Here is a 24,066-nt window from a genome sequence, read left to right as displayed (position 1 = left end):
AAAGACTGCAAAGAAATATTTCATGCAAAATGTTCTCAGGATAAAAAATGTGTTTGTGCACAGTTTTATGTTAAATTAAATGAAACAATGTGTGGCCCAAAATTGAACGGATTATGTTTTGAAGATAAACAATGCACAGTCTCGCATTCTTATTGCATTGATAATCGTTGTAGATGTAAACCAGATTATCTTTCTATATCGAATGACCAATGTCTTGCAAGTAAATATAAGAGAAAATGAAGTTTGTTTAGTTATTACAGATAACTATAATTATTTAAAATTGCGTTACTATCAGTTAAATTAGGGCAGTCGTGTAATGAAATCAGTGATTGTCAAAAAATCTCGAATGCAATATGTTCAAGTAATGGACAGTGTCGTTGTGAATCAAACTATGTTGATCTAAATAAAACTGTTTGTGCTCCAAAATTGGGTGGGAACTGTGAAAATCATATACAATGTGTGACCGCTAATGCTGTTTGTATTAATAATAAATGTCAATGCCAGCCGGACTTTTCATCACGATACGATGATGAATGTATAATAAGTAAGTATGGTTACAGAAATAAGGTGTATTTAGTTACGTCAATGCCGAGTAACTTTCTTCATATAAATTGACCTTTTTTCTATAATTCGTCTCGAGGAGGATCAATGTGAGATGTTTGGAAATAAAACCAATCACAGTTCTTAGTAAGGCTGTGTAAGTAAGGCAAAGATAGAAATACATTAAAAAGAGAGACGAGATTAGAAATGAATTTTTCTCGCGTTAATTTAAATGTTGATGTTTGAAAGTAGGGAAGGAAGTAATAATTATCGATTTATTAATTTGTTATGTTATTATAAACTAAAATAATGAATTTTCATAACTATTAGGAGAGTTAAGCAAATAAACAAACTCAGACACTACTTTGACTCACTAGTTTCGTTCGAAACTCTTTAACAATTATATTAATATTATTATTTACAACATTATAATTATTGCAGATTATTTGGGAATGATGTGTGAAAATAAGAAAGATTGCGAAAAGATACAATATGCAGAATGTTCAAAAAATAAAAAATGTGTTTGTAAATTGAATTATGTTCAATCTAATCCAGCAAAGTGTGCATTGGTATTAGGTAAATATTGTAACAATAATAACCAATGTGCTACTGAAAATTCATTTTGTTTTGAAAATAAATGTCAATGCAAAGTTAACTACATAAAACGATCTAATAATCAGTGTATACCAAGTAAGTATGCTGTGTATAATTTTTATATGATTCTTGTGAAAAATGAATCATCCATGCTTATAAATGCTTCAGATATGATCCATTTCTGTTTCATATTGCCAATTTTCATGTATGGTCCATAAGGGCTCCATGTATACGCGTATGTGATTCATTTTTTTCCGTCGATTCCAACGTAGTTTTAACTCTTAATAGTAACAAGCGATTTAGAAGGCCTTAGTCAATTTAAAATTCCTAATTTTTGAGTGCATTTCGAAATGCGCTGCGAGCAAATGAAGCGCATGGTAACAGCATAGGCTACAGCTGCCCCAAGTTTTTCACAGCGAATTTCAGAATGCACCTTCTATATGTATTTTTTCGAATTTTGAACTCAAAATATCTCATGAGCTAATTAGTTTTTAAAAAAAGTAAAAGATACCTTTTTTGTCAACGATTTCATGTCCTATTAAAAGGTTACTTGCAATTTTTTTATATTAATATTTTAAAATAAAATATTTCTAAAAATTTTTAAGTGTACTTGCAACAAGCTTGCAAAAGTAATGATGATTGTAAAGAAATAAAGTTTTCAATCTGTTCTGAAGAAAAAAAATGTATTTGTGACTCAAATTACATCACAATTAAAAATATTAAATGTGAAGCAGTGATAAATGAATACTGTAGTACAAATGCAGATTGTTTTCCTGATCACTCTATCTGTATTGACAATAAATGTCAATGTCATGGAAATTCCTCATTTCGGTCTAACAGAGAATGTACGCCGAGTAAGTATTGGTCTCTTAAAATAAAAGAAAAATAATTATCTTATTATTTTTTAAATAATTTATCTTTAGATCATCATCATTATTATTGCCGTAATAATAGAGATTGTGAAAAAAATATATATTCAGTTTGTTCAAAAGATAGCGTATGCGTTTGTAAAGATAATTACGTTGTGATTGGGAATAACGTTTGTGCGCCTCTTTTGAATGAATATTGTCAAACGGGTGATCAATGTGCACTCACTAATTCGATTTGCATTGATAATAAATGTCAATGTAATGTTAATTATGTATCACGGCTAGGCAATAAATGTTTACCAAGTCAGTAAATTGCTTCAGAAATATTTATAATTCAATCTGATGTACAATTTAATTCAAAGTTAAGATTCTATTAAATTTTTAGCACGTTTGGATTCATATTGTGAATATGATACTGATTGCGATGAAATAAAATATTCAAAATGTACGAAAGATAAAAAATGTGTTTGTAAAAATAATTACTTTGCATCAAATGAAACAACTTGTACACTATATTTAGGAAAATATTGCTCAACTAATAAACAATGTATTATAAAGCATGCAGTCTGCAGTGATAGTCAGTGTCAATGCAAACTCAACTTCATTTCTGTCTCCAATACACAATGTCTACTACGTAAGTTCAATTATTTTTGTCTGCGACGTCAACCGATTTCAATATTTGTCTCATTTAGTTTTTATGAAAAATATAAATAAGTAATCGATAACTTTTTTATTAGAATTTACAAAAAAATTCTGTCACACAAACGATGACTGTAGTGATATACTGAATGCCGAGTGTACGAATGATAATAAATGTGGATGCAAAACAAACTATTTTGCATTAAATAATACAAAGTGTGCACCACTTGTAGGTGGATTTTGTTCGGAAACTGAAAATTGTGTTGTAACAAATTCGATTTGCAACAATAATAAGTGTCAATGCAAACATAACTATACGTCCACATCTAATAATCAGTGTGTACTACGTAAGTTCACGGAGAATAGTAGCTATTTTTTCTATATTTACTACATTCGCTTGTTGACATGTAGAAATCTCTATGTTAACATAGATAATAATCCACATGTAAAAATGAGAAAAATATCTGGGGGAATTTTTTCTATATTAAATTGTAATTTTTCATCGCTAACACAGTAAAATCCCTACAATAGCATAAAAACTTTTCCTACGTTACATGGTTATTTTTACTATGCCAGCGTTGTCATAATTCTTATGTTAACATCGGAACAATTCCTATGTTATCAAAAAAATAATTCCTATGTTAGCGTTGAGAACATTTCTCTAATAATATTGGAAAAATACCTATGTAACAATGGGGAAAATGACCAATTTTTTTGAACAATAATTAAATATTGTAATGTCTGATAAAGTTACATTAGGTAAACCATGTACAGAAGATATAGATTGTTCAATGATACCACATTCCGTATGTTCTAACGATAAAATTTGTGTTTGTGAAATAAATCATATTGCAATGGATGAACGAGAATGTTTACCAGCCCTTGGCGCATATTGTTCAAATAACGATCAATGTCGGTACAATGAATCTCATTGCATTGATAATACGTGTCAATGTAAGCCTATGTTTTCATCCGTGTCAATGAGTCAATGTGTACCATGTGAGCAAACTAACAATACGAAATAAATTTTCACTTGAAGCTTATTGATATGTAAACACATTGATCACAAAAATTATAGGTTATTAAAAAAAATCTAAATTATTTGATGATTTCCAAAAGGCGAAAAATGTTACTTTGCAAACCTTGAGTTCCGATATTGTTATTACTGATAGCTTTTAACTCTGCTTCAATTTTCTGTAAGATTCTTGTCTGCCGAGTAACTGATTATTGAAGTCAAAAATGTCACTTTTGCTTTGAATACTGAAAACTCAAGAAAAAAAAGTACTGTCGAAGCTACTGAATTTCTCGGATTGACGAAGAGAAATTGAATTAAAAGAGTTTTTAGGTGACATTCCTAAAAAAAATAGACCTTCCGAGTGATAGGAAAAATTTTTCCACCTCTGATTTTTTTATGATTCCTTAAAAACTATTAGTAATAAACATATTTGAACTCAAGATCTGAAAACTAGAAACTTCGAACTTCAATTAGCTTTTTTTTTGTTCTACGATCATTTTTCGCTATTAGCCTTTTGAAAATTACCTAAAAATTTAGAATTTTTTTCAAATCCTTTAATATTTGTGATCCGCGTATATTAATCCATATAAAATAATTTTTTTCAATATAAAAATTTTAGTGCATCAAAAACATTATTGCCATGAAGACTATGACTGTAGTGATCCTTGGCATGGGCAATGTTCGGTCGATAAAAGATGTACTTGTAAAATAAATAATATTGCATCAAATGATTGGACATGTTCACCAACTATTGGTGGTTATTGCTGGAAAAATGACCAGTGTGTTACAAAAAATTCTGTTTGTATAGATTATCAATGTAAATGCAAGCGTACTTTCGTTGCTGTAGCCAATAATTTATGCTTGCCAGGTATGTATAAGTCATTCATTATTATTATTTTTTATTTCCGCCTATATATTGTCAATTTTTCGTTGATATCTAATTTCATATTCCTTTATAGAGTAATTCAGAGTAAAATTTCAATACGTACCATTCTGAAGCTTTTAAGAAAATATTTTTTTCGTTATTGTTTGTATTTTTAATTAATATTGTAAGGCTCACAATTATAGTAGCCAAGTATCTTTTGTAATTTTTAAGAGTCTGTAGTAAAATTTGAATAAATAATTTTACAAATGTTTATTGCCTTCTTAGATTTCAAAAAACATTTCTTAAGTAATCATCACAAACGCAAACATCGGGATCATAATAACAATGTTTGTAATATTTTATGTCAATCAGGCCCCTCATTTTTATTATATCATCGGGCAAATAAGGTTAAGTCTAAATACTTTTCTATTCAGGCCTATTAGAATATAGGCAATGTTAATTCCCGATTTAATATCGGGCGCTAGTCTGACCTAATCCCAAATTAAGTCCATGTAACTGAACTTTTTACTTCTTTTTTTAGCACGTGTTGGTTAGAAATCAGGCAAGCCTACCCGGGTCAAAAATAAAACTTGATTTAGACTTGCTTTAGATTTGGTTTTCGAAATTTAGAGCCGTTTTTCACAAGACAAACTCGACTTTATTTTATGGAGATATTAAATACATTAAGTTTTTGCTTTAGTCTCGATTTAAGACGAAAAATTCAAAATCAAGTCGAGATTGACTTGGTTCAGACTTATTCGACTTAAATTCTAACTTGAAAAAGTCAATACTATAGTGAAACGAGAAAAACATACTTATGTAAGAAGGACACTTCAATATATTCCACTTGCTAGTAGATAGAACCAAATATTTATTAAATAATTAAACATTATTAAACCCGACAACTAATCGTATAATACGGACAGTTAATAATACGTGATATAATAAGGGTAAGAGTGAGAATAGTTAGATAACGTCACATTGGGTTCTCTCGGAGGGCCTCGTCGGAATGCCTATTTTTCATCCGCTTCAATGTCTTTCTCGCCCTTCTCCAGTGGGGGTGAACTTGTCACAGGTTGGGGGTAGCTCCTGACGTCAGAGGCTACAGACTTCAAGATACCTAGCGAGCAAAAGGCTCGGTATTCAAGAAAGAGTAGCTTATAATCGGCCGTCCCGATGATGGTCGCGTCCTCGCGGCAAATAGTCAGTTGAAGTTCCAAGTGTTTTCATCAATATGCCTCAACTCCGCTTTTACCTTTGATCTAGAAAATTAATTCATACTTTATTATTATTTTAGTGTAATTTATCATGCAATATCATACTGCCACTTCTTCCGTAAAAACCGGATAAAACATTGTCTGCATTCATAATATATAAATAAAACTCTGTAATATCGTGCACATCATTCACATGCTGGATCCAGCTCTCGAATAGCATACAGCTAACTCAACTATACATGCTTGGGCCTCAGTGACATCCATCCCTTTTCAGACGCCGTCACTGTCCATTTATGTCGGAGACAAGGAATTATCTTCAGCCTTACAGAATTTGCCAGTGATTACTAGCGATTGTCCTCTAGTAATAACACAACATGTAAATAGACAGCTGTGAGTTCTAATTCTAAAAAATACTACTTGCTTTTGATTTGGTTGAGGAAGTCTGAAGTAAGGCGAATAAATAACTTTTTTTCGACATGGTTCAGCAACTCAAAAGTAAGGTAAAGAACTGTCGTGCTCGAAATCAAGACGAATAAATTTAAATTAAGATGAAAAAAAGCTCTAACTATCGCTTCAAACCATCGCGATACCTGTATCCTATATGATATATGATATAGGTACCCTACCAAAAAATCCATGTGGGATCGCATAGGAACCCATAGAAATTCATATAAGAAAGTATAAATTTCTGTAAAAATTCATAGGAATTAATATAGAAGTGTATGAATTTACATAAGAATCCATGTAGGAAACCATGGGAATTAGGATATATGAATTTCTTTGTGGGAAATTCATATAGGAATCTGGGATTTTACTATTTAACAAAAAATTAATTGATTAGCGCTCTTCCCGAGTCGAAATATTAGACGTAAATTGAATGTTCGTAACGTTTTAAACGGAAATTGAACGTTTTGAACGTAAATTGAACGTTTTGGGCATTTAAAACTCAATTTGACAGCTTTTAATTTATTCAAAACGTAGATTGGAGTATCATAAATTGAAAACGTAACTAAAACCGATTTAGACTTACAATAGGAAAACATAAGTATTCCGAAAAATTTTATTCATCGATTTTGTACTCTTGGATTATAATCACCTCAACTCCCTTAAATTTCGTCGTCCATCTTTCTGGCTCTTAAATAAGAATTTCGTATTTTGAAAAAAAAAATTTTTTCAGTTTCATACTTCTATCTAACACTATTATATCTTTTCATATATTATGATATCAAGATTATGAAAATTGTGATTACAGATATTGAAATAAATTAATTAATTTTATCATTAAACTAAAATCATAACTCATGAAATCACCAATTTTTTACGAACCAAAATACAAAAAAATCGTTTAATTCACTTTCAAAACGTTAAAAACGTTCAACTTACGTCTAATATTTCGACTCGGGTTTATATCAGTATTTGAAATAAGTTATTGATTTATTAATTAACTTAAGAAAAAATTACATCTCTATAGAAATTACGAATAATTAATAAAACACTAAATTAGGAATCATCCAATGAGATTTTTCTCCGAGAAAGTTTATAAAAACCCATACGGTTTTTATGGTATTTGTATCAATAACGTGACGCTTTTTGTTAATTTTCTTAATTTCTAATCTATCCAAGATTCCCATACGGATTTTGACATGGTGCAGATTCCCATAGGAATCCATGTAAGAATCTATATCAGGATATATGCTGGATTCCTACTTTGTAAAAAATTTCGGTGTAAAAATGGACTCAGAGAACTTTACATGGCCTTATAGTGTCAAATAACGGTGTAAAATTCTCTCGGTGTAAATTTTCCATCTGTGCAATTTTTACACGATGTAGTCTATTTTTTTACACCATTCCATGTTACTCGTTGTAATTTTGATTAATGAGCAACAAACGATCATTGAATATTTTTAACTACTTAATCAATAACTACATTAATTTTATTTAGATATTAAATTTAATATTTTGAACATTTCAATATTTTTATGATTAATTTTCTTAGCGCAAAATTATCATGAATTATACATTTACACGTTTGGCGGTGTAAAAATTTTAAATTCACATCGCCTGAATTTAACACCGAATTTGCTGTAATGTTCACCCCAAAATTTTTACATCGGGACATTTACACTACACCGGGTTCAAAAATTATTTTACAGTGTATAGGAAACCATATGGGAATCCATCCGAAAACGACATGTGGGAACCCACATAGGAATCTAGGCTGGATTCCCACATGGATTATTTCCATAGGGTAATAACTCCAGTCACCACAAAAAAAATCTGTCTATCAATTGACCCTGCGGGCCAGCCCTGAAACTTCCCGCTGTTTTCGAGCTCGAGGAGCTCGAAAAAATTGTTGTGAGTACATTTTCAAGCACTTCGAGCTCGAAAATACTTTTTGTATGCCATTGTTTCCAAAAAAAACCGTTTCTTAGCATTTCTTTCCGCCACGATATCTCACGAACGAATTAATCGATTTTTATGGTTGAGGTGGCAATCGACGCATTTTAATAAATTCTAAAGCTAATCAAATTTCGGAATTGATCGGATGAGTCGCTTTGAAGATAATAGAAGAAAACCGTTTTTCTCCATTTCTTTCTCGATCGATTTCTCTCGAACAATAAATAAATAAATAAATAAACCGATTGAGATGGTTGAGGCAACAATCGAAGCGTTTTATTGAGTTCTTGTGCAGATTCGATTTTGGAATTGATCGATCGAGCCATTTCTGAAAAATTTGAAAAAAACTGAAAAAAAATTTTTTTTTTGTTTTTCTTCCATATCTTAGAGTCTATTTGATCGATCGATTTAAAATTTTAAGAAAAGTTGACGGCCAACAAACGCTTCGCCACCTCAAAAATCTTAATCGGTCAGTTCATTAAAAAGATATTAAGAGTTTACATCCATACACACACACACACATAGGGGAGACCGGGGCAAGACGGCCCACCTAAGCCGGTTATTATTATTTGTGGCTTTTAACCATCAAGTCGATTTACTGTTGTCCAACTTGAACTCAATTCACCAAAATTTTGGTGAAGCTCCTAAAAAAAAATTTTTTTTTTTTTGGGGCAAGGCGGCCCCCTTCGAAAAAAGTGAAGAAAAAAAAATTTTTTTCTTCAATTGTAAAAAAATTTCCCGCGTAACAAATGTTTATATTTTTCCGATACGCTTAAATTAAATTTAATACCTCAAAAAGTATTTTTGTTACATTTTAATAGTTAATGTTGTTAATTCTATAAATATATTATTCATAATGTTATATATAATAATTATAATTGTTTTGTTGGGTTCTATAACCAATTATATGAACAAATTAAAAGTTATTTAATAAAAAATAACAATTGATTAATAATTATTTTTCTATTGAATAAAAAATTGATTATTGGTTTTTTTAACTTTTTCAAATGCTCTATTTTAATCCAAATCCATATAATTAACCAAAAAATGATATTTCTATTAAATTAATCATGACTAGGTTATAATACTATGAAATACATTTTCTTTTAGAATTTTTGAGTGGTTCATTTTGCCCCAAGTTTCACGTATCGGGCTAAAAATGAGTAAATAATCTAAATTTGTGATAATCAAAAGAAAACAAGAAAAAAAAATTTTTGGTTAATTTTTGAGGTGGGCCGTCTAGCCCTGTCTCTCCTACATACAGACACTCGGACATCCTTCTGAAAATAGTCAGAATAGCTTACTAGGACCTCAAAACTATAAAACTATAAAAAATTATTTATAAAAATGATTAAAGTATCAAAAATACTTAAAAAAAAAATATAAAAGCAAAATAAGTAACAGATATTGCTATTGGTGGAACACATCATAAAATTCAAGTTTCATTTTAACAACGGAAAAAACGACAATTAAAAGAATAAGGCAATTTAGTAAATTTTTAAAGTATAAATAGGATTAACAATAACTCATTTATGATGTTAACAAAATATATTTGAGTAAAAAGTGTTTTTATTTTTTTATTTTCTTAACTATACAGTGATAAAATAAAAATTACAAATTTGGTATTTTTTTTATAATAACGAAAAAAAAACAATGACAATGCAGTCTCGACTGATGTTTTCATTACCACATTTTACTATAATATTAATTGCATTATCAATAATTGCATTTTTTGGAGTAAATAGTAAAAAGAATAATCATTGCGCTAATTTTAACGAACTTGTAAGTACTACAATGATCTATTACTTATTTATATTGATAAATTCGTAAACTAGTTAACTAACCAATTGATTTAATAGATTTAAGTATGTTGTTGCATAGAAACTAATATTGGATTAAAATTTTAATATTTACTATTCAGGAAATTTAGTTCCATAATTATTGTTTTCCAAATATTTAAAAATCTCAGTGATCATTTAAAATAATTCTCAATGAAAAATCAATTTTTTTCAACTCATGTATTTTAAGTTCAATATTTGAATGGTGCGTTTGGCGCGAATAAATTACCGCAATTCACGATTGAGTTACCGTCCATTTAAGGTGAAAATACGGCTATTTTATTTTTACGGTAATTCCACGATAGTACACGGAAAAAAAATTCTACCAAAATTTATGATGTTAACATCGTAATCTCGGACTAGACTCTTATTAATGTCAATTTTTAAATGTCTTATATCAAAATTTATTATGTGGGTTATATTTTTTACTATTTAACATCGTAAATTTAACAAAGACTTTCAGGATTCAAAATTACTGCAAAAATTACAGTTTAACATCGTAAAAAAAAATAAATAAAAATTACACTTTAAAAACTATATTTATTCGTACATTTAATATTTCTATTTACTTTGTAACAAAATAAATATTACAGTGCTGCCTCTGTTATAATACGATGGAAGCTATAAAAGGTACCATGTTACATCGTAATAGTAACTGCGTCTTCCGCAAGAGGCGCTCTCGTGACTTATGACTGTTTATTCAAATCGTTTATATGGATCTTAAAAACAATCTATAATGTAGGTCCATCAGTGACCGAGTGGTCCAAGGCGTCGGACACTTCGCACTCGAAAGGATTCGGGTCCGAATCCAACTGCCGAACGATTATTATTTTAATCTTTTATTTAAAATTTCTCTTCAAATTTTACGATGTTACATCGTAATTTATATTAAAGAGCTTAAGACTTGGTATTATTTGTCTGAAGTATTATTTCTTAAATGAAATTTCCAACCCTACATCGTAAAAATTACGATGTTAAAAGTCTCCCAGCAAACGGGATCGCATTGAATCGCATTCAGTTTTCTATCCGATTCAATCCTGTTTTTGGAATGGCCGTCTTGTCAATCCGAATCAATGCGATTCAATGCGACACGTTGAAAGATGCTAAGTAGGAAATTTTTTTTACCGATTAACCCAAAATTCTAGATTACCGATAGCCGAAGTTGAAAAATTTCAATACGCCCGGGAAAAAATGATTTTGCCTAATCATATATGATCATGCATAATTGTCTATATATGATCAGATCCAAAAATTGGCCAGGTCTGATCATACATAACTTGATCTGTTTATACATGATCATATATGATTATATATAATCATGCATGAACGAATATAGTCATTTTTAGAATCTCATTTAGAATATCTGTAAATTATTAATTAAGTAGTTTAATTAGGATTTATTGTCTTCATCAATATCAATGTCGGTTAAAATTAAATAAAAAAAAAAAAAAAAAAAAATTATTAACCATCGACAATTATTTTACTACGAGGTCACCCATCCAATTAATGTCCAACGCCGATGCTGCTTAACTTTGGTTATCGATGGTTTGGAGTCTGATCCTCTAGTCTGTTATACACTTACAATTAAGAAACGTTTATGGCATTACTTAACTCAAATAATCAAATTGATACTTTATACTTTTGAATTACTGCCGAAACCTTTGAACATTTTTTAAGTATTGGGGATTTAAGTTTGATTGATAGTTGACAGAATAAAAATTTAATAACATTGATATTAAGAAATTGTCATATTATTTAATATATATATATATATATGTATATTTAAATATTTATAGGTTTCATATCAATGAAATCTGATCAGATCTAATTATATATAGGCCTATATCTAATTATATATGGGTTTGTATCAATCATGTCTGATCAGATCTAATCATGTATAGAATTATATATGTTCATATATGGGGTTATAACAGCTAGGTATAATTATATCTAATTATATATAAACTTATAGATGATCAGATCTGATCATATATAGACTCATATATGGTTATATATGGAGTTATAACAGCCAGGTATGATTATATCTAATTATATATAGACTCATATATGATCAGACCTGATCATATATAGACGTACATGATTATATATGGGGTCATAACAGCCAGGTATGATCAAATCTAACTATCTATAGACTTATATATAAATAGATCTGATCATATATAGACTTATGTATGATTATATATGGGGTCATAACAGCCAGGTATGATCATATCTAATTATACATAGACTTATATATAATCAGATCTGATCAGATCTAATTATATATAGACTTATATATAATCAGATCTGATTATATATAGACTTATATATGGGCTTATAACAGCCAGGTATGATCAGATCTAATTATGTTTGGGGTCATATATAATTATATATAATTATATATGACCCCATATATAATCATGCATGATTATATATAACTTCATATATGATTATACATAATCATATATGATTATATATATGAACATATATAATCATATATGATTAGGCAAAATCATTTTTTCCCGGGCGATTATAATATGACTCAAAAATAATTGAGAGAAAAAAAATTATTTTAATACAGAGTGTAAATAGAAAACATCTAGTAAAATTATAGCTTTTGCAATCATTTTAATGATATCAAATTTTGTTTGTAAAATAATTCACTAAGGACGAAAAATTGAATGACTGTGAAAGTAATTAAGTTTAAAGGCATGCATTTATTTATTTAAAAAATACAAACTATTGAACTTTGTTAAAATATAAATATTAAGGGAGATAGCCACTGTGAAGATCGAAAAAATAGATGATTTTCGGGAATTTTTTTGACTGGAATAATAAAGAAATTTGGGGATCGGGTTTTTTTTGTTTTATAATGTATACATTGAAGATAATTCTCCTAAATTTTCATCAAAAAATATTATGTCGTTACAAAGTTATAAGCATTTTTGTGGAGCAACAAAAAAATTTTCCCCACCACGGTGTCATCTCTAACTCAAAAACGGATTATCAGAAAAAAAAAACCAAACGGCGTTGTAATGTGTATGCATGTGGTTATCGTTCCACGTAGGGGATTTTGAAAATTTGGATTTGAAAAAAAATGGCGACATATAAAAAATTTTTTCGTTTTTTTTTCTCATTTTTTTGGATTCAAACAGCCCTAAAAAATCTTAAAAATCAAAATTTTCAAAATTCACGTGCAACTTTAGCTACTGAATAGACAAATACGGCATAAAAAAAAGTTGCGAATCGGTTCATATTTATGCGAATTACAGATGCCACCAGTTCAAAAAAAGTAGTTTCGAGAAAAATGCGTTTAAAGTTTTTAGTCGATGCAACGGTCAGTTGACGCACTGTCACAAAAATGACTATAACTTGAAAAATATTCGGAATTTTCATATAAAACTCTAGATACATATTTTTGAACATAGACACTAGACTGATTCAAAAAAATCGACTAATTTTTTTTTTCTGCATTATATCGAAAATATTGTTGGAAATGACGAAAAAAAAAACTGTGAAAGTTTAAGCTCTTAATATTAATATTAACAACTGCCGCATCGCAATTTTCTATTTCCCGTTTAAATAACATGGGAAAATTTATTTTTCAAGCTTAGGAATTTTGTAGCTCTCGGTGGGACCAATACTTTCAAATATTTAAGACATATTCTTGCGGGAAATTTGACGCTCTACAAAAAAGGTCTCTTATAATTTTTCGATATTTTTATTTCTTCAAAAGTTATTCAAAGTTAAAGTTATATTGACGATAAATTTCTACATTTTTTAAATTTTTTGACGCAACCATCAACTTTATCCGAAAATTTTAGAGGACATTTTTTGTAGAGCCTTTTATTTCCTACAACTTATCTTAGAGAAAATTTTTGATATTTCTCACAAGTCGTAAGTTATTCGCAATTAATTGAAAATTTCATATAATTAATTTTAAGCAACAAAATTTAGATTATTTAAGAATATACACTTTGGTTTAATAAAAAAAAAATATTTTTTTTTTTTTGAAATCTCACAGTGGCTATCCCCCTTAAAAATTTCAGATAGACAAATAGTCTAGTCGAGAAGTGAGTTTTCTGCGAAAAATCGTTAAGACACTCTTAAAAATATGGCGGTTGGTGCATTGGATTCAGAATTTAATTCTGGGAAATGGGTATTTTTTTATTTATCCGCCATTACAAATTTCATTTGTTACAAACAAAAAACGAAGAGACAAATAGGGAGTCTCCGTTTTGTAACTATAACTTCAAAAATATTAAAGATATCTGAAATTTAAAAAAAAGATTCTAAAAGAGGAGAAAATTTTAGTAAAATAAGTCTTGACTCCCCGAGTTGTAGCTCCATTATTTATTATTTTAATTAAACGTTGAAAGTTGGGCTCCGCGCGGCCGTTACGGTGCCTAGGCGTCGCCGCAAAGCAAAGTATGCAACACAAAATAATTTTTTTATAACATTCAATATTAATTCAAAAATCTGAATAAATTATAGTATCATCTAGACACTTGAAGGAATATAGCCCCGCAAAAGAATAATTTTTTAGCTAGATTTTTGTTTACGTTATTTAATTGTTAGTTAACAAATTTTTCGGAGACTTGAGTTTTGTGTTGCATACTTTGCTTTGCGGCGTTAAATTAAAATTATAAATAATGGAGCTACAACTCGGGGAGTCGAGACTTACTTAACTGAAATTTTCTCATCTTTTAGAATCTTTTTTTAAATTTCAGATATCTTTAATATTTTTTCAGTTATAGCTACAAAACGGAGACTCCCTTTTTGTCTCTTCGTTTTTTGTTTATAACAAATGAAATTTTTAATGGCGGATAAATTAAAAAATTCCCATTTCTCAGAATTAAATTCTGAATCCAATGCACCAATCGCCATATTTTTAAGAGTGTTTTTACAATTTTTCGCAGAAAACTCACTTCTCGACTACACTAGATGACAGTTCCAGAAAAATTGTCAAGGTCTTACTTTGACGTTCGACTGTCAAAAAATTTTAACATTTTTAAAATTGTCTTCTCTAAAATTTACGCGGTTAAGTTTAATTAAAAAATTACTATGCGATAAATTATTATTTATTTTAAATAAAATTATTGTAAAAAATTTATTTTTTACTTGTAATCTAATATTTTTTTAAAAATTGACCGCAAAATAATCTCTTTGGATTGACGATATAACTTTATTTTATTATAAAATATAAATGATAACAGTTATTATTTTTCATTTTATGAGAATGTTTTCCTTTGAATAAATGACCGCGATAATTAAATAGTAATTCGATATTTCATGTCAATTATTACTACTTTAACGGCTTATGGTAAACAGAAATCTTTGTTGGTTATTCAGTTTGATCTCTAAACTGCATGATCGACGGAATCTAGAAAATCCTATGCGATTCAATACTTTCCAATGCGAAACATAGGGTTTCAAAAATAGTATTGAATTGCATTGAAACGCATTGAATCGCATTGGCTTCCAATGCGATCCCGATTGCTGGGCTAGTCCACCAATACAATAATCAATAGGACAAATTACGATGTTAAAAGTCTAGTCCACTAATACAATAATTAATAGGACAAATTACGATGTTAGCATTGTAAATTTAACTAGAATTTTTTTTCCATATACGGTAAATATACCGTAATTCAGATCCATCAGAAATATTATGAATAATTGTACATAAGAAATTATTTTATATTTAAATCTTCAAACTAGACTCTCATCGTCTATTTGATAAGGTAATTTTAATTAATTTTTTCTTTATTTTAATAGTGTCATCGTATTTTTAATCCATGTTGTAATGAAAGTTTAGTATGCAGTCAAAATTCACCACACGGTTCTTTTATTTGTGGAGAAAGAGGTATTTATAAAACTCATCAGTCCCATATACATATGCCGCGTAAAAAGACTTTGTTATTGACTCTTCCCCTCAATTTGTTAAAAATTTTCCGGAATGCCTTCCCTACTGTTCGCCTCATTTAAATTTTCGTCCTACTCTCGTTATAAAACTAACTTCAACATATGTGTAAAATAGAACAAATCTTCGATAGTTTTATAGCGAGGTTCGGATGCAAATCGTTGTCAAGCATAATAGTGGAGGAATCCGAATTCTAAGAATTTTTTCCCTACCGTCCCGACTTAGTCTTGTAACAAAGTTGGACTGGATATATATGTTTGTGAAGATGTAAATGATTATATATTCATAAATTATTATTTTCATTAAGATATCTCATTGGGCATGGCGTGCGAAGTAAATGAAGATTGTGAGAAAATATCGCGGTCAGAATGTTCAAAAACTAAGCAATGCGGTTGTAAATTAAAAAATATTCAAATAAATTTGAAACAGTGTGCACCAATATTGGGTGAATTTTGTTGGCTAGATAGTATGTGTGGCGTAACTAATTCTGTTTGCATTGATAATTCATGTAAATGTAAAGCTAATTATTCATCACGATCTAATATTCACTGCATACCAAGTAAGTTTAAAACATAGTTATATACTATCGAATTGCGATTAATGATTTTTACTTTATAAATGATCTAGAGGTACTAGGATCATTTTGTGAAAATGATATAATGTGTGAAAATGTTACATTTTCAAAGTGTATGGATAACAAAGTTTGTGGTTGTTCATTAAATACATTGTCAATAAATGACAATCACTGTGCATCTCTTTTAGGCGGGTTTTGTATGACTAAAAACGATTGTTTACCTTCTAATTCAGTTTGTATTGAAAACATGTGTAAATGCAAAATTGGTTTTGCACCACGAAATAACACTATGTGTATACAAGGTGCATACTTCTTATGATTTAATTAATTAATTACCAAAGAAGTTAAATTTATTTACTTAATTCATTATTGTTGTTTTTTCTATTTAGGTGAGTTAGGCATGCCTTGCGGGAGTAATATTGAATGTAATATCAAAATAGAACATACAATGTGCTGGACAGATAAGAAATGTATTTGTGAGTTTGGTTATCATGCTATCGGTAATTATACCTGCGCACCAAATATTAATAGACAATGTTCGTATAATGAATTATGCGCAACTAAAAATTCCTTATGTATTGATAATGAATGTCAATGTAAGCCTCACTACACATTAAGAGCTGAAAAATGCATACCAAGTAAGTGAATGAAAAAAAAAGAATAATAAAAAAAAAAATGTTGGAAAATCCAAAAGTGCACACCTCAACCACTCACGATAATTATTAATATTTTGTTTTTTTAATATTACTCTGATTATATTATTATTTTAATCATTTTTCTACGTAATAAATTATTATTTAACTTATTAACTTTTTTCATTTTTAGTTTAATTTTTTCTTTCAGTTAAAATTCCATTATTTAAAATTTTATAAAAATATTCCGTTTATTTTTTGTACACGCTGTGAAAAATTTCGGTGTAAAAATCAACTCGGAGAACTTCACACGGCCCTGTAGTGTAAAATAACCGTGTAAAATTCTCTCGGTGTAAATTTTCCATCTGTACAATTTTAACACGATGTAATCTACTTTTTTACACCATTCCGTGTTACTCGTTGTAATTTTGATTAATGAGCACCAAATGATCATTGAATATTTTTAATTACTTAATCAGTAACTACATTAATTTTATTTAGATATTAAATAGAATATTGAACATTTCAATATTTTTATAATTAATTTTCTTAACGCAAAACTATCATGAATTATACATTTACACGCTTGGCGGTGTAAAAATTTTCAATTTAGCAATAATAATATTAAAAATATATTTTTGTGTATTTCCGTAAAGCTTATTTGCATGAACCCTGTGACGATAATGAAGATTGTGAAGCAATTACTAATGCAAAATGTTCAATAGATAAGATATGTGTATGTGAGCATTTGTATAGTCAATACAATAGAACAACATGCTGGTCAAAACTAACCGGATTATGTATGTCAGATGAACAATGTACAGTAATTAATTCTGTTTGTGTTAATAAACGCTGTCAATGTAAATCACATTATCTTGCTGTATTAAATGAAGAATGTCTTGCAGGTAATCACTTAATTGTTAATGAAATTAAAACAATAGAACACTATTGATGAATGAAATTTGATTGCTCATTTTTTTTTATTCTCGTTGTAAAACTAGTTAATTTGGGACAGACATGTTTGAAAAACAGTGATTGTCGGAAAATTCCGTATGCAACATGTTCCGAAGACAATCAGTGTATTTGTCGATTAAATTATGCTCCCTTAAATGATACAACTTGTGTTGTACAAATGAACGGGTATTGTCAAAACGATAAACAATGTGTATTTGATAATTCTTTTTGCAGTAATGATAAATGTCAATGCAAATATGGTTTTATGTTACGGAATGACAATGAATGTATATCTCGTACGTATGTTTAAAAGACAACGAATTCGTTGACATGAAATTATGCTTATGAAGGATCTACAATTTACTTCTATCCCATTGTAGATTACATAGGAAAGTCATGTGAGACTAACGAAGATTGTAACGAGATACAACACACAAAATGTTCGGATGATAAAAAATGTGTTTGTAGAGAAAACAATGTTCAGTTAGATATAATTACATGTGCGCCATTATTAGGTAAATTTTGTTGGAAGAATGAAACGTGTGCCGCCGATAACTCTATTTGTACTCATAATGCATGTCAATGTAAAGTTAACTACTTAGAACGATCCAACCAATGCTTTCCAAGTAAATATATACATATATATATACATTGAGTCAATAACTCTTATTCAAATAATTTTATTCAATCATATTTTTAAGTTAATTTGAGACAACCATGTAAATTTGATGAAGATTGTCAATACATAAAATATGCAGTGTGTTCGAAAAATAAAAAATGTGTTTGTAAACCCAATTACATCATTGTGCAAGGAACAAAATGTGAAGCTCTTATTAATGAAGCTTGTGATAGAGATTTCGAATGCTTTCCAGAGTATTCTGTTTGTGCCAATAATAAATGTCAATGCCAAGAAAATTTCACGGTTCGATTTAACCGAGAATGTGAAATATGTTAGTAGAAAGATTTTGAAATAACTTCTCAACTCTTCTATTGATGTTAAATAAAAAAAAAATTATTTAATTAAATTTTTTAATGCATTCTTTTTTTTTCCATTGTATTTTTCAGTAAATGGCGAAGATGCTTGTGTTGATCACATTGATTGCCAACGAAAAAAAAATTCAATCTGTTCAAAAGATGGGTTATGTATCTGTAAATTGAATCATGTTCCATTAAATTCTACAATGTGTGCGCCGCTTTTAAACGAACCCTGTCTAAATAAAGAGTCATGCGTTACTACTAACGCTGTTTGCATCAGTGGTACATGTCAATGTAAACCACATTATGCACCAAAACTCAACAATTTCTGCAAACCGCGTAAGTTTATTACAAATAAAAGAAATAAATACTTATTATTGTACAATTATCGCCGGTTATTCGATTTCACGTGACTGTCTCTAAATTTCAGTTCACTTAGACATGACTTGTATGCATAATAGAGATTGTAGTAAAATAAAGTATGCAAAATGTTCAAAGAATAAAACATGTATTTGTAACGACAATTACGTCAGGTTAAACGAGACAACTTGTGTACCAATAATCGGAGGCAATTGTTCGTTAAATGAACATTGTGCTGTAGATAATTCAATTTGCATTAATCAAGTATGTCAATGTAGTCCCAATTTTACTTATATGTCAAGAACGAAGTGTATACAAGGTAAATTAAATACTTTAAAAGATCGATAATTATTAGACACATAAATTGTTAAAAATAATTGCTCACTTCAAGTGTAAAAGCATTCACTCCCTCGCAGATTTGAATCACGGTGGAAACACGGTGGGTTTATTCCATTTTATCACTGTGATTACGCGGTGTATCTACCGTGATTCCACGGTGGCTTGACCACTGTGTATACACGGTGGTGAAATGGAACAAACCCACCGTGTAACCACGGTGGATCCACGGTGTTTCCACCGTGATTCAAATTTGCGAGGACTCACATTAAATGTTTTCTACTCTCTTTTGATTACACTAAAGTATGTTAAATTACATGCTAATATAAAGATAATTTATTAATTAATTATTCCATTAATTAAATATAAAATATTTTGATTCTAGAAACACAGACTTTTCAATTGTCGTGCTCTCTAAAAATGGATTAGTGAAAATCATTATTTGGAAGTGAATAGTCACTTATTGCTAGTGCAAAGTATACCACTATTTGTATTAATGATATACTTTTCACTAGCAAATAGTGAATAGTCACTAATTTCACTATTTCATATTTAAGAGAGTGTATGAAACTTAGTAAACATGATAACTCTCGATAGACACTATTAATCAGCCTAACTTTTTTTTTGTTATCTTTGTATTTTTTATCACAAGAACCCTTTTGAAAATCACTATCTGAATTCTTTTAGTTTAATGGTAATTAATTAAAAACGTAAAACAGATTATTCACTAAAAATTTAGCTGCCATTTTTAGGTAGATTTCTTTAGAAATCGGATTATTGCAATGGGTGTCATGATAGAATTATCAAAGAATTTTGCCACCATATATCTTGTTTTACCTAGTAGAGTCAAAAAATACCATTCACTCAAAAGTTTATATATTTATGTGTGTATATGTGTGTACGTGTATGTATACATGCGGTATAACGCGCCTTGTCATCACGATAGCGCCCGCAATTCTTAACGGTTCTTAATGAAATATTATACACTCATGTATTGGACGATTACCTTGATCAAGTTCGATGATGAGCCCAATGGGTAGATTAGTTTGGAAGTTGTGGGTGTTTGAAATTTTTTTTGATTTTCATAAAAATGAATTTTCTGGCATTATCCTTAAATAACTTTTGAACCGAAAATGATAACTCAATTCTGTAAAAAGTATCTCAAAATTTGGACGATTCGCTTTAATTTTCACTGTAATACTTAATTTTTTCAAACATCTTTTCTAACAATTTAATGATATCGAAAATTTCACAAAAAATAAAAAAAGCTAATTTTTGCAGCTTAAGTCTTCTAATAATTTCTAAATGATAAGGCATAACTCATTTCCTTGGAAATCATGTTTAAGCTTACAAAATACGTATTAATTACACCATTGTAGCTTTATTGTATTTACATAAGAAACCTACCTTTCCATTCCGGGTAAGGCCGGGTGGCTCTTTTTGTTTCTACTATTATCATTTTTTCCTTTGTTGTCTCCATCAACTACTGGTAGCAGCATTAGCGTAGTAGTAGGATTAAAAAAAAGAGCGACATCTACGACAGAAATCCGGGATATTTAAAAAAAATTTTAATAAAAGAAAAGTTACAGTGAAAATGAGAATTAAAAAAATCAAATTAATTATTTAAAAGTTGATGAAAAATTTGTAATAAAAAAAAATAAATTAATAATATTAAATAAAAGTAATGATCAAAAATAAAATGAGCTATTGAGGTGCGCATTTTTCAATTTTCCAATATTTTTTTTTTTAATTTAGAATTTACGTTGAAATTCTGCGTTAATAATAATGACTGCAGCGAAGTAAAAAACGCAGTGTGTTCAGCTGAGAAAAAATGTACTTGCAAACGAAATTATATTATAACTAATGGAACAATGTGTGCGCCGCTTATCGGCGAACATTGTTCCTCGACTAAAGATTGTGTGACAGAAAATTCTGTTTGTAATAATAAACAATGTCAATGCAAACATTATCATGTGTTGAATTCAAAAAGCCAATGTGTACCAAGTAAGAATTATTTTTTGTACCCGAAGTATTATTTGAGTATTTAATTAAATTGTTAACGTGATGATTTACCGAATATTTTATTTTTAATAAAGTAACATTAGGAAAATCATGTAAATATAATGGAGATTGTACAATAATACCAAATACTATTTGTTCTGATGATAAAATATGTGACTGTGTGAAAAATTATATCGCTAAAGATGAACAAACGTGTTTACCAGTAATTGGTGGATTTTGTTCAAATGATAGCCAATGTCGTAATAGCGCATTTCAGTGTATTGATAATACGTGTGAATGTAAACCTAATTTTTCATCTGTATCAGCCAGCCAATGCGTAATACGTAAGTAATCTCAAAAAAACACGTCATTATAATTTTCAAATCTACGTAGAAGAAGAAAAAATTGATATTTTTCCTATATTCACCCTAAGACTAAGATATAGTCAAAATCAAGACACTTGATCAAAACATTGGAACGCCATAAGCAGAATATTGATATCGCACACACTGTGAAATGTGTTTAATTATGTACCAACCTCCGGAACTACCCCATAAGCAGTCGAATTACAGAAATTTTTTTCATTTTCGTTAGAAATACCTGTACGTGAATAGGAAAAATAGTCATTTTTTTTTCTCCGTGTAGAAATCAAATATTCTTTGTTACAATTTTATATATTTCAGTACATCAAAATCATCAATGTAGTGAGGACTTGGATTGTGGTGATCCCTGGCATTCACAATGTTCGACTGATCATAAATGTATCTGCAGAATTAATAACATTTCGATAAATAACTGGACATGTTCTCCACTTATAAATGGGTATTGTTGGAAAAATGACCAATGTGTTGTTGAGTACTCGGTTTGTAACGATTTCCGTTGTAAGTGCAAACCTAACTTTATACGCGTAACCAATAATTTATGTTTACGAGGTGAGTATGAATCGTAAATGATTTCAACAGACATTTCAGATTTACATCTATTTTTTTTTTTTTAATAGCGTAATTCACAATGGGACATAGAATATTTAACTGACTTTGTGTTATTATTAAGAATGTAAAATTTATAAAAATATATGAATTCGCACCTTGTTTTACTCAAAAAAAAATCGTATATTATTATTAACAAATTTTTATTGTTAATATTAATTACATATACATTGAAATAAAATTTTTCAATAAAGTACTTTGTTTAGATGTATTTTTTTCATATTCACTTTTGTCATAAATATTTAAACCAACATAATATTATTTAAGGTTTCAAAATTTATATTATTTTTCACCATACTTGCACCGCAAGCTTAAATTCATGCGATGTTTAGCAGGAAGAATACCGTACACGTATAAAAAAATAAATGAAAAACAATTATTTACCTAATAGCATTATCTTAAGCATGATATTTAACGAAAGTCCTTCAGCAAGTCTATTACGAAAGATTTGAAGAAGATGGATCTCGTACACTGAGAAAAAATTTCTCTTCGGACAATTAAATCGGTTTTGTTAAATTCTGTTGAACCAAAATTTATTTGGAACAACTAAATTTTATTACGTCAACATAATCTATTTTGTCATTTTTAACAAATGATTTAATAGACTCTATTTGGTTGACGTCAATATTTCTCTCTCTAAGATAATAAAATCATTTGGTAAAGTTAAGAAAATATCTATTTTATAGACAACTAAATTATTTAATAGTGCCAACAAACCCAAATATTAAAGCAAAGTTTCAGTATATTAACTCTAATAAATATTACTTAGACACAAAAAAATATATTCATTTAGAATAAGTATATGTATTTGTTCGAAGTTAATAACCCTAACGGACCCAAATTACGGTAAACCCACCGTAAATTACGGTAATCCACCGTAAAATACCGATTTACCGTAAATTACGGTGGTTTTACCGTAATGTACGGTGGATTTTCCGTAATTTACGGTGGATAAAATACGGAAATACGGTAATCCACCGTAAATTACGGTAATTCGGTAATCCACCCGAATTTTTTTACGGTAGATTTATCGTATTCGACGGTAAATTTACGGTATACCCGCCGTAATTTACGGTAATTCACCGTAAAGTACCGATTTACCGTAAATTACGGTGGGTTTACCGTAATTTGCGGTGAATTTACCGTACTTTACGGTGGATTTACCGTAATTTACGGTAAATCTACTCGAATTTTACGGTATTCTACGGTAGATTTACGGTAAAAATACCGTAAATTTACGGTAACTCAGGTCTGCTAGGGTAAATATATATTTGAACCTAATAAATTTTTACCATCAAAAAAGGCCGTTGTCACTATGCTAGCCAACAGCAACGGGTGTAGTTCGGTG

At 29.2% G+C, this 24,066-nt stretch overlaps 1 protein-coding gene and 1 long non-coding RNA gene across 2 annotated transcripts; both read left to right on the top strand.

The window, feature by feature from the left end:
• The first annotated feature begins 202 nt into the window (after nucleotides 1–202).
• Nucleotides 203–19,012, top strand: LOC130663129 (prion-like-(Q/N-rich) domain-bearing protein 25). The gene is made up of 13 exons (XM_057462224.1): nucleotides 203–245; nucleotides 296–544; nucleotides 982–1,230; nucleotides 1,740–1,988; nucleotides 2,058–2,306; nucleotides 2,741–2,989; nucleotides 3,393–3,641; nucleotides 4,277–4,525; nucleotides 16,205–16,456; nucleotides 16,525–16,773; nucleotides 16,861–17,109; nucleotides 17,760–18,008; nucleotides 18,759–19,012. The coding sequence occupies exons 1-13, from the start codon at nucleotides 203–205 to the stop codon at nucleotides 19,010–19,012; spliced, it is 3,039 nt and encodes a 1,012-aa protein (XP_057318207.1).
• Nucleotides 19,013–21,851: 2,839 nt separating this feature from the next.
• LOC130676296 (uncharacterized) lies at nucleotides 21,852–22,816 on the top strand. The gene is made up of 3 exons (XR_008991408.1): nucleotides 21,852–22,073; nucleotides 22,413–22,661; nucleotides 22,730–22,816. It is a non-coding gene; the product is annotated as an uncharacterized LOC130676296 (long non-coding RNA).
• Nucleotides 22,817–24,066: the final 1,250 nt, after the last annotated feature.

Source organism: Microplitis mediator, chromosome 1, assembly GCF_029852145.1.
Source record: "Microplitis mediator isolate UGA2020A chromosome 1, iyMicMedi2.1, whole genome shotgun sequence".
NCBI lineage: Eukaryota > Metazoa > Arthropoda > Insecta > Hymenoptera > Braconidae > Microplitis > Microplitis mediator.
Note: the sequence above shows the minus strand (reverse complement) of the source record. Positions and strands in the feature narration are given on the sequence as shown.

Excerpts from the sequence above, each read along its gene's own strand:
- LOC130663129 (XM_057462224.1), top strand. The coding sequence starts at position 203 with ATGACCAATGTCTTGCAAGTAAATATAAGAGAAAATGAAGTTT. Across the intron at positions 1,231-1,739 it reads TAATAATCAGTGTATACCAA|TGTACTTGCAACAAGCTTGC; the intron begins GTAAGTATGCTG and ends AAAATTTTTAAG. Across the intron at positions 1,989-2,057 it reads TAACAGAGAATGTACGCCGA|ATCATCATCATTATTATTGC; the intron begins GTAAGTATTGGT and ends ATTTATCTTTAG.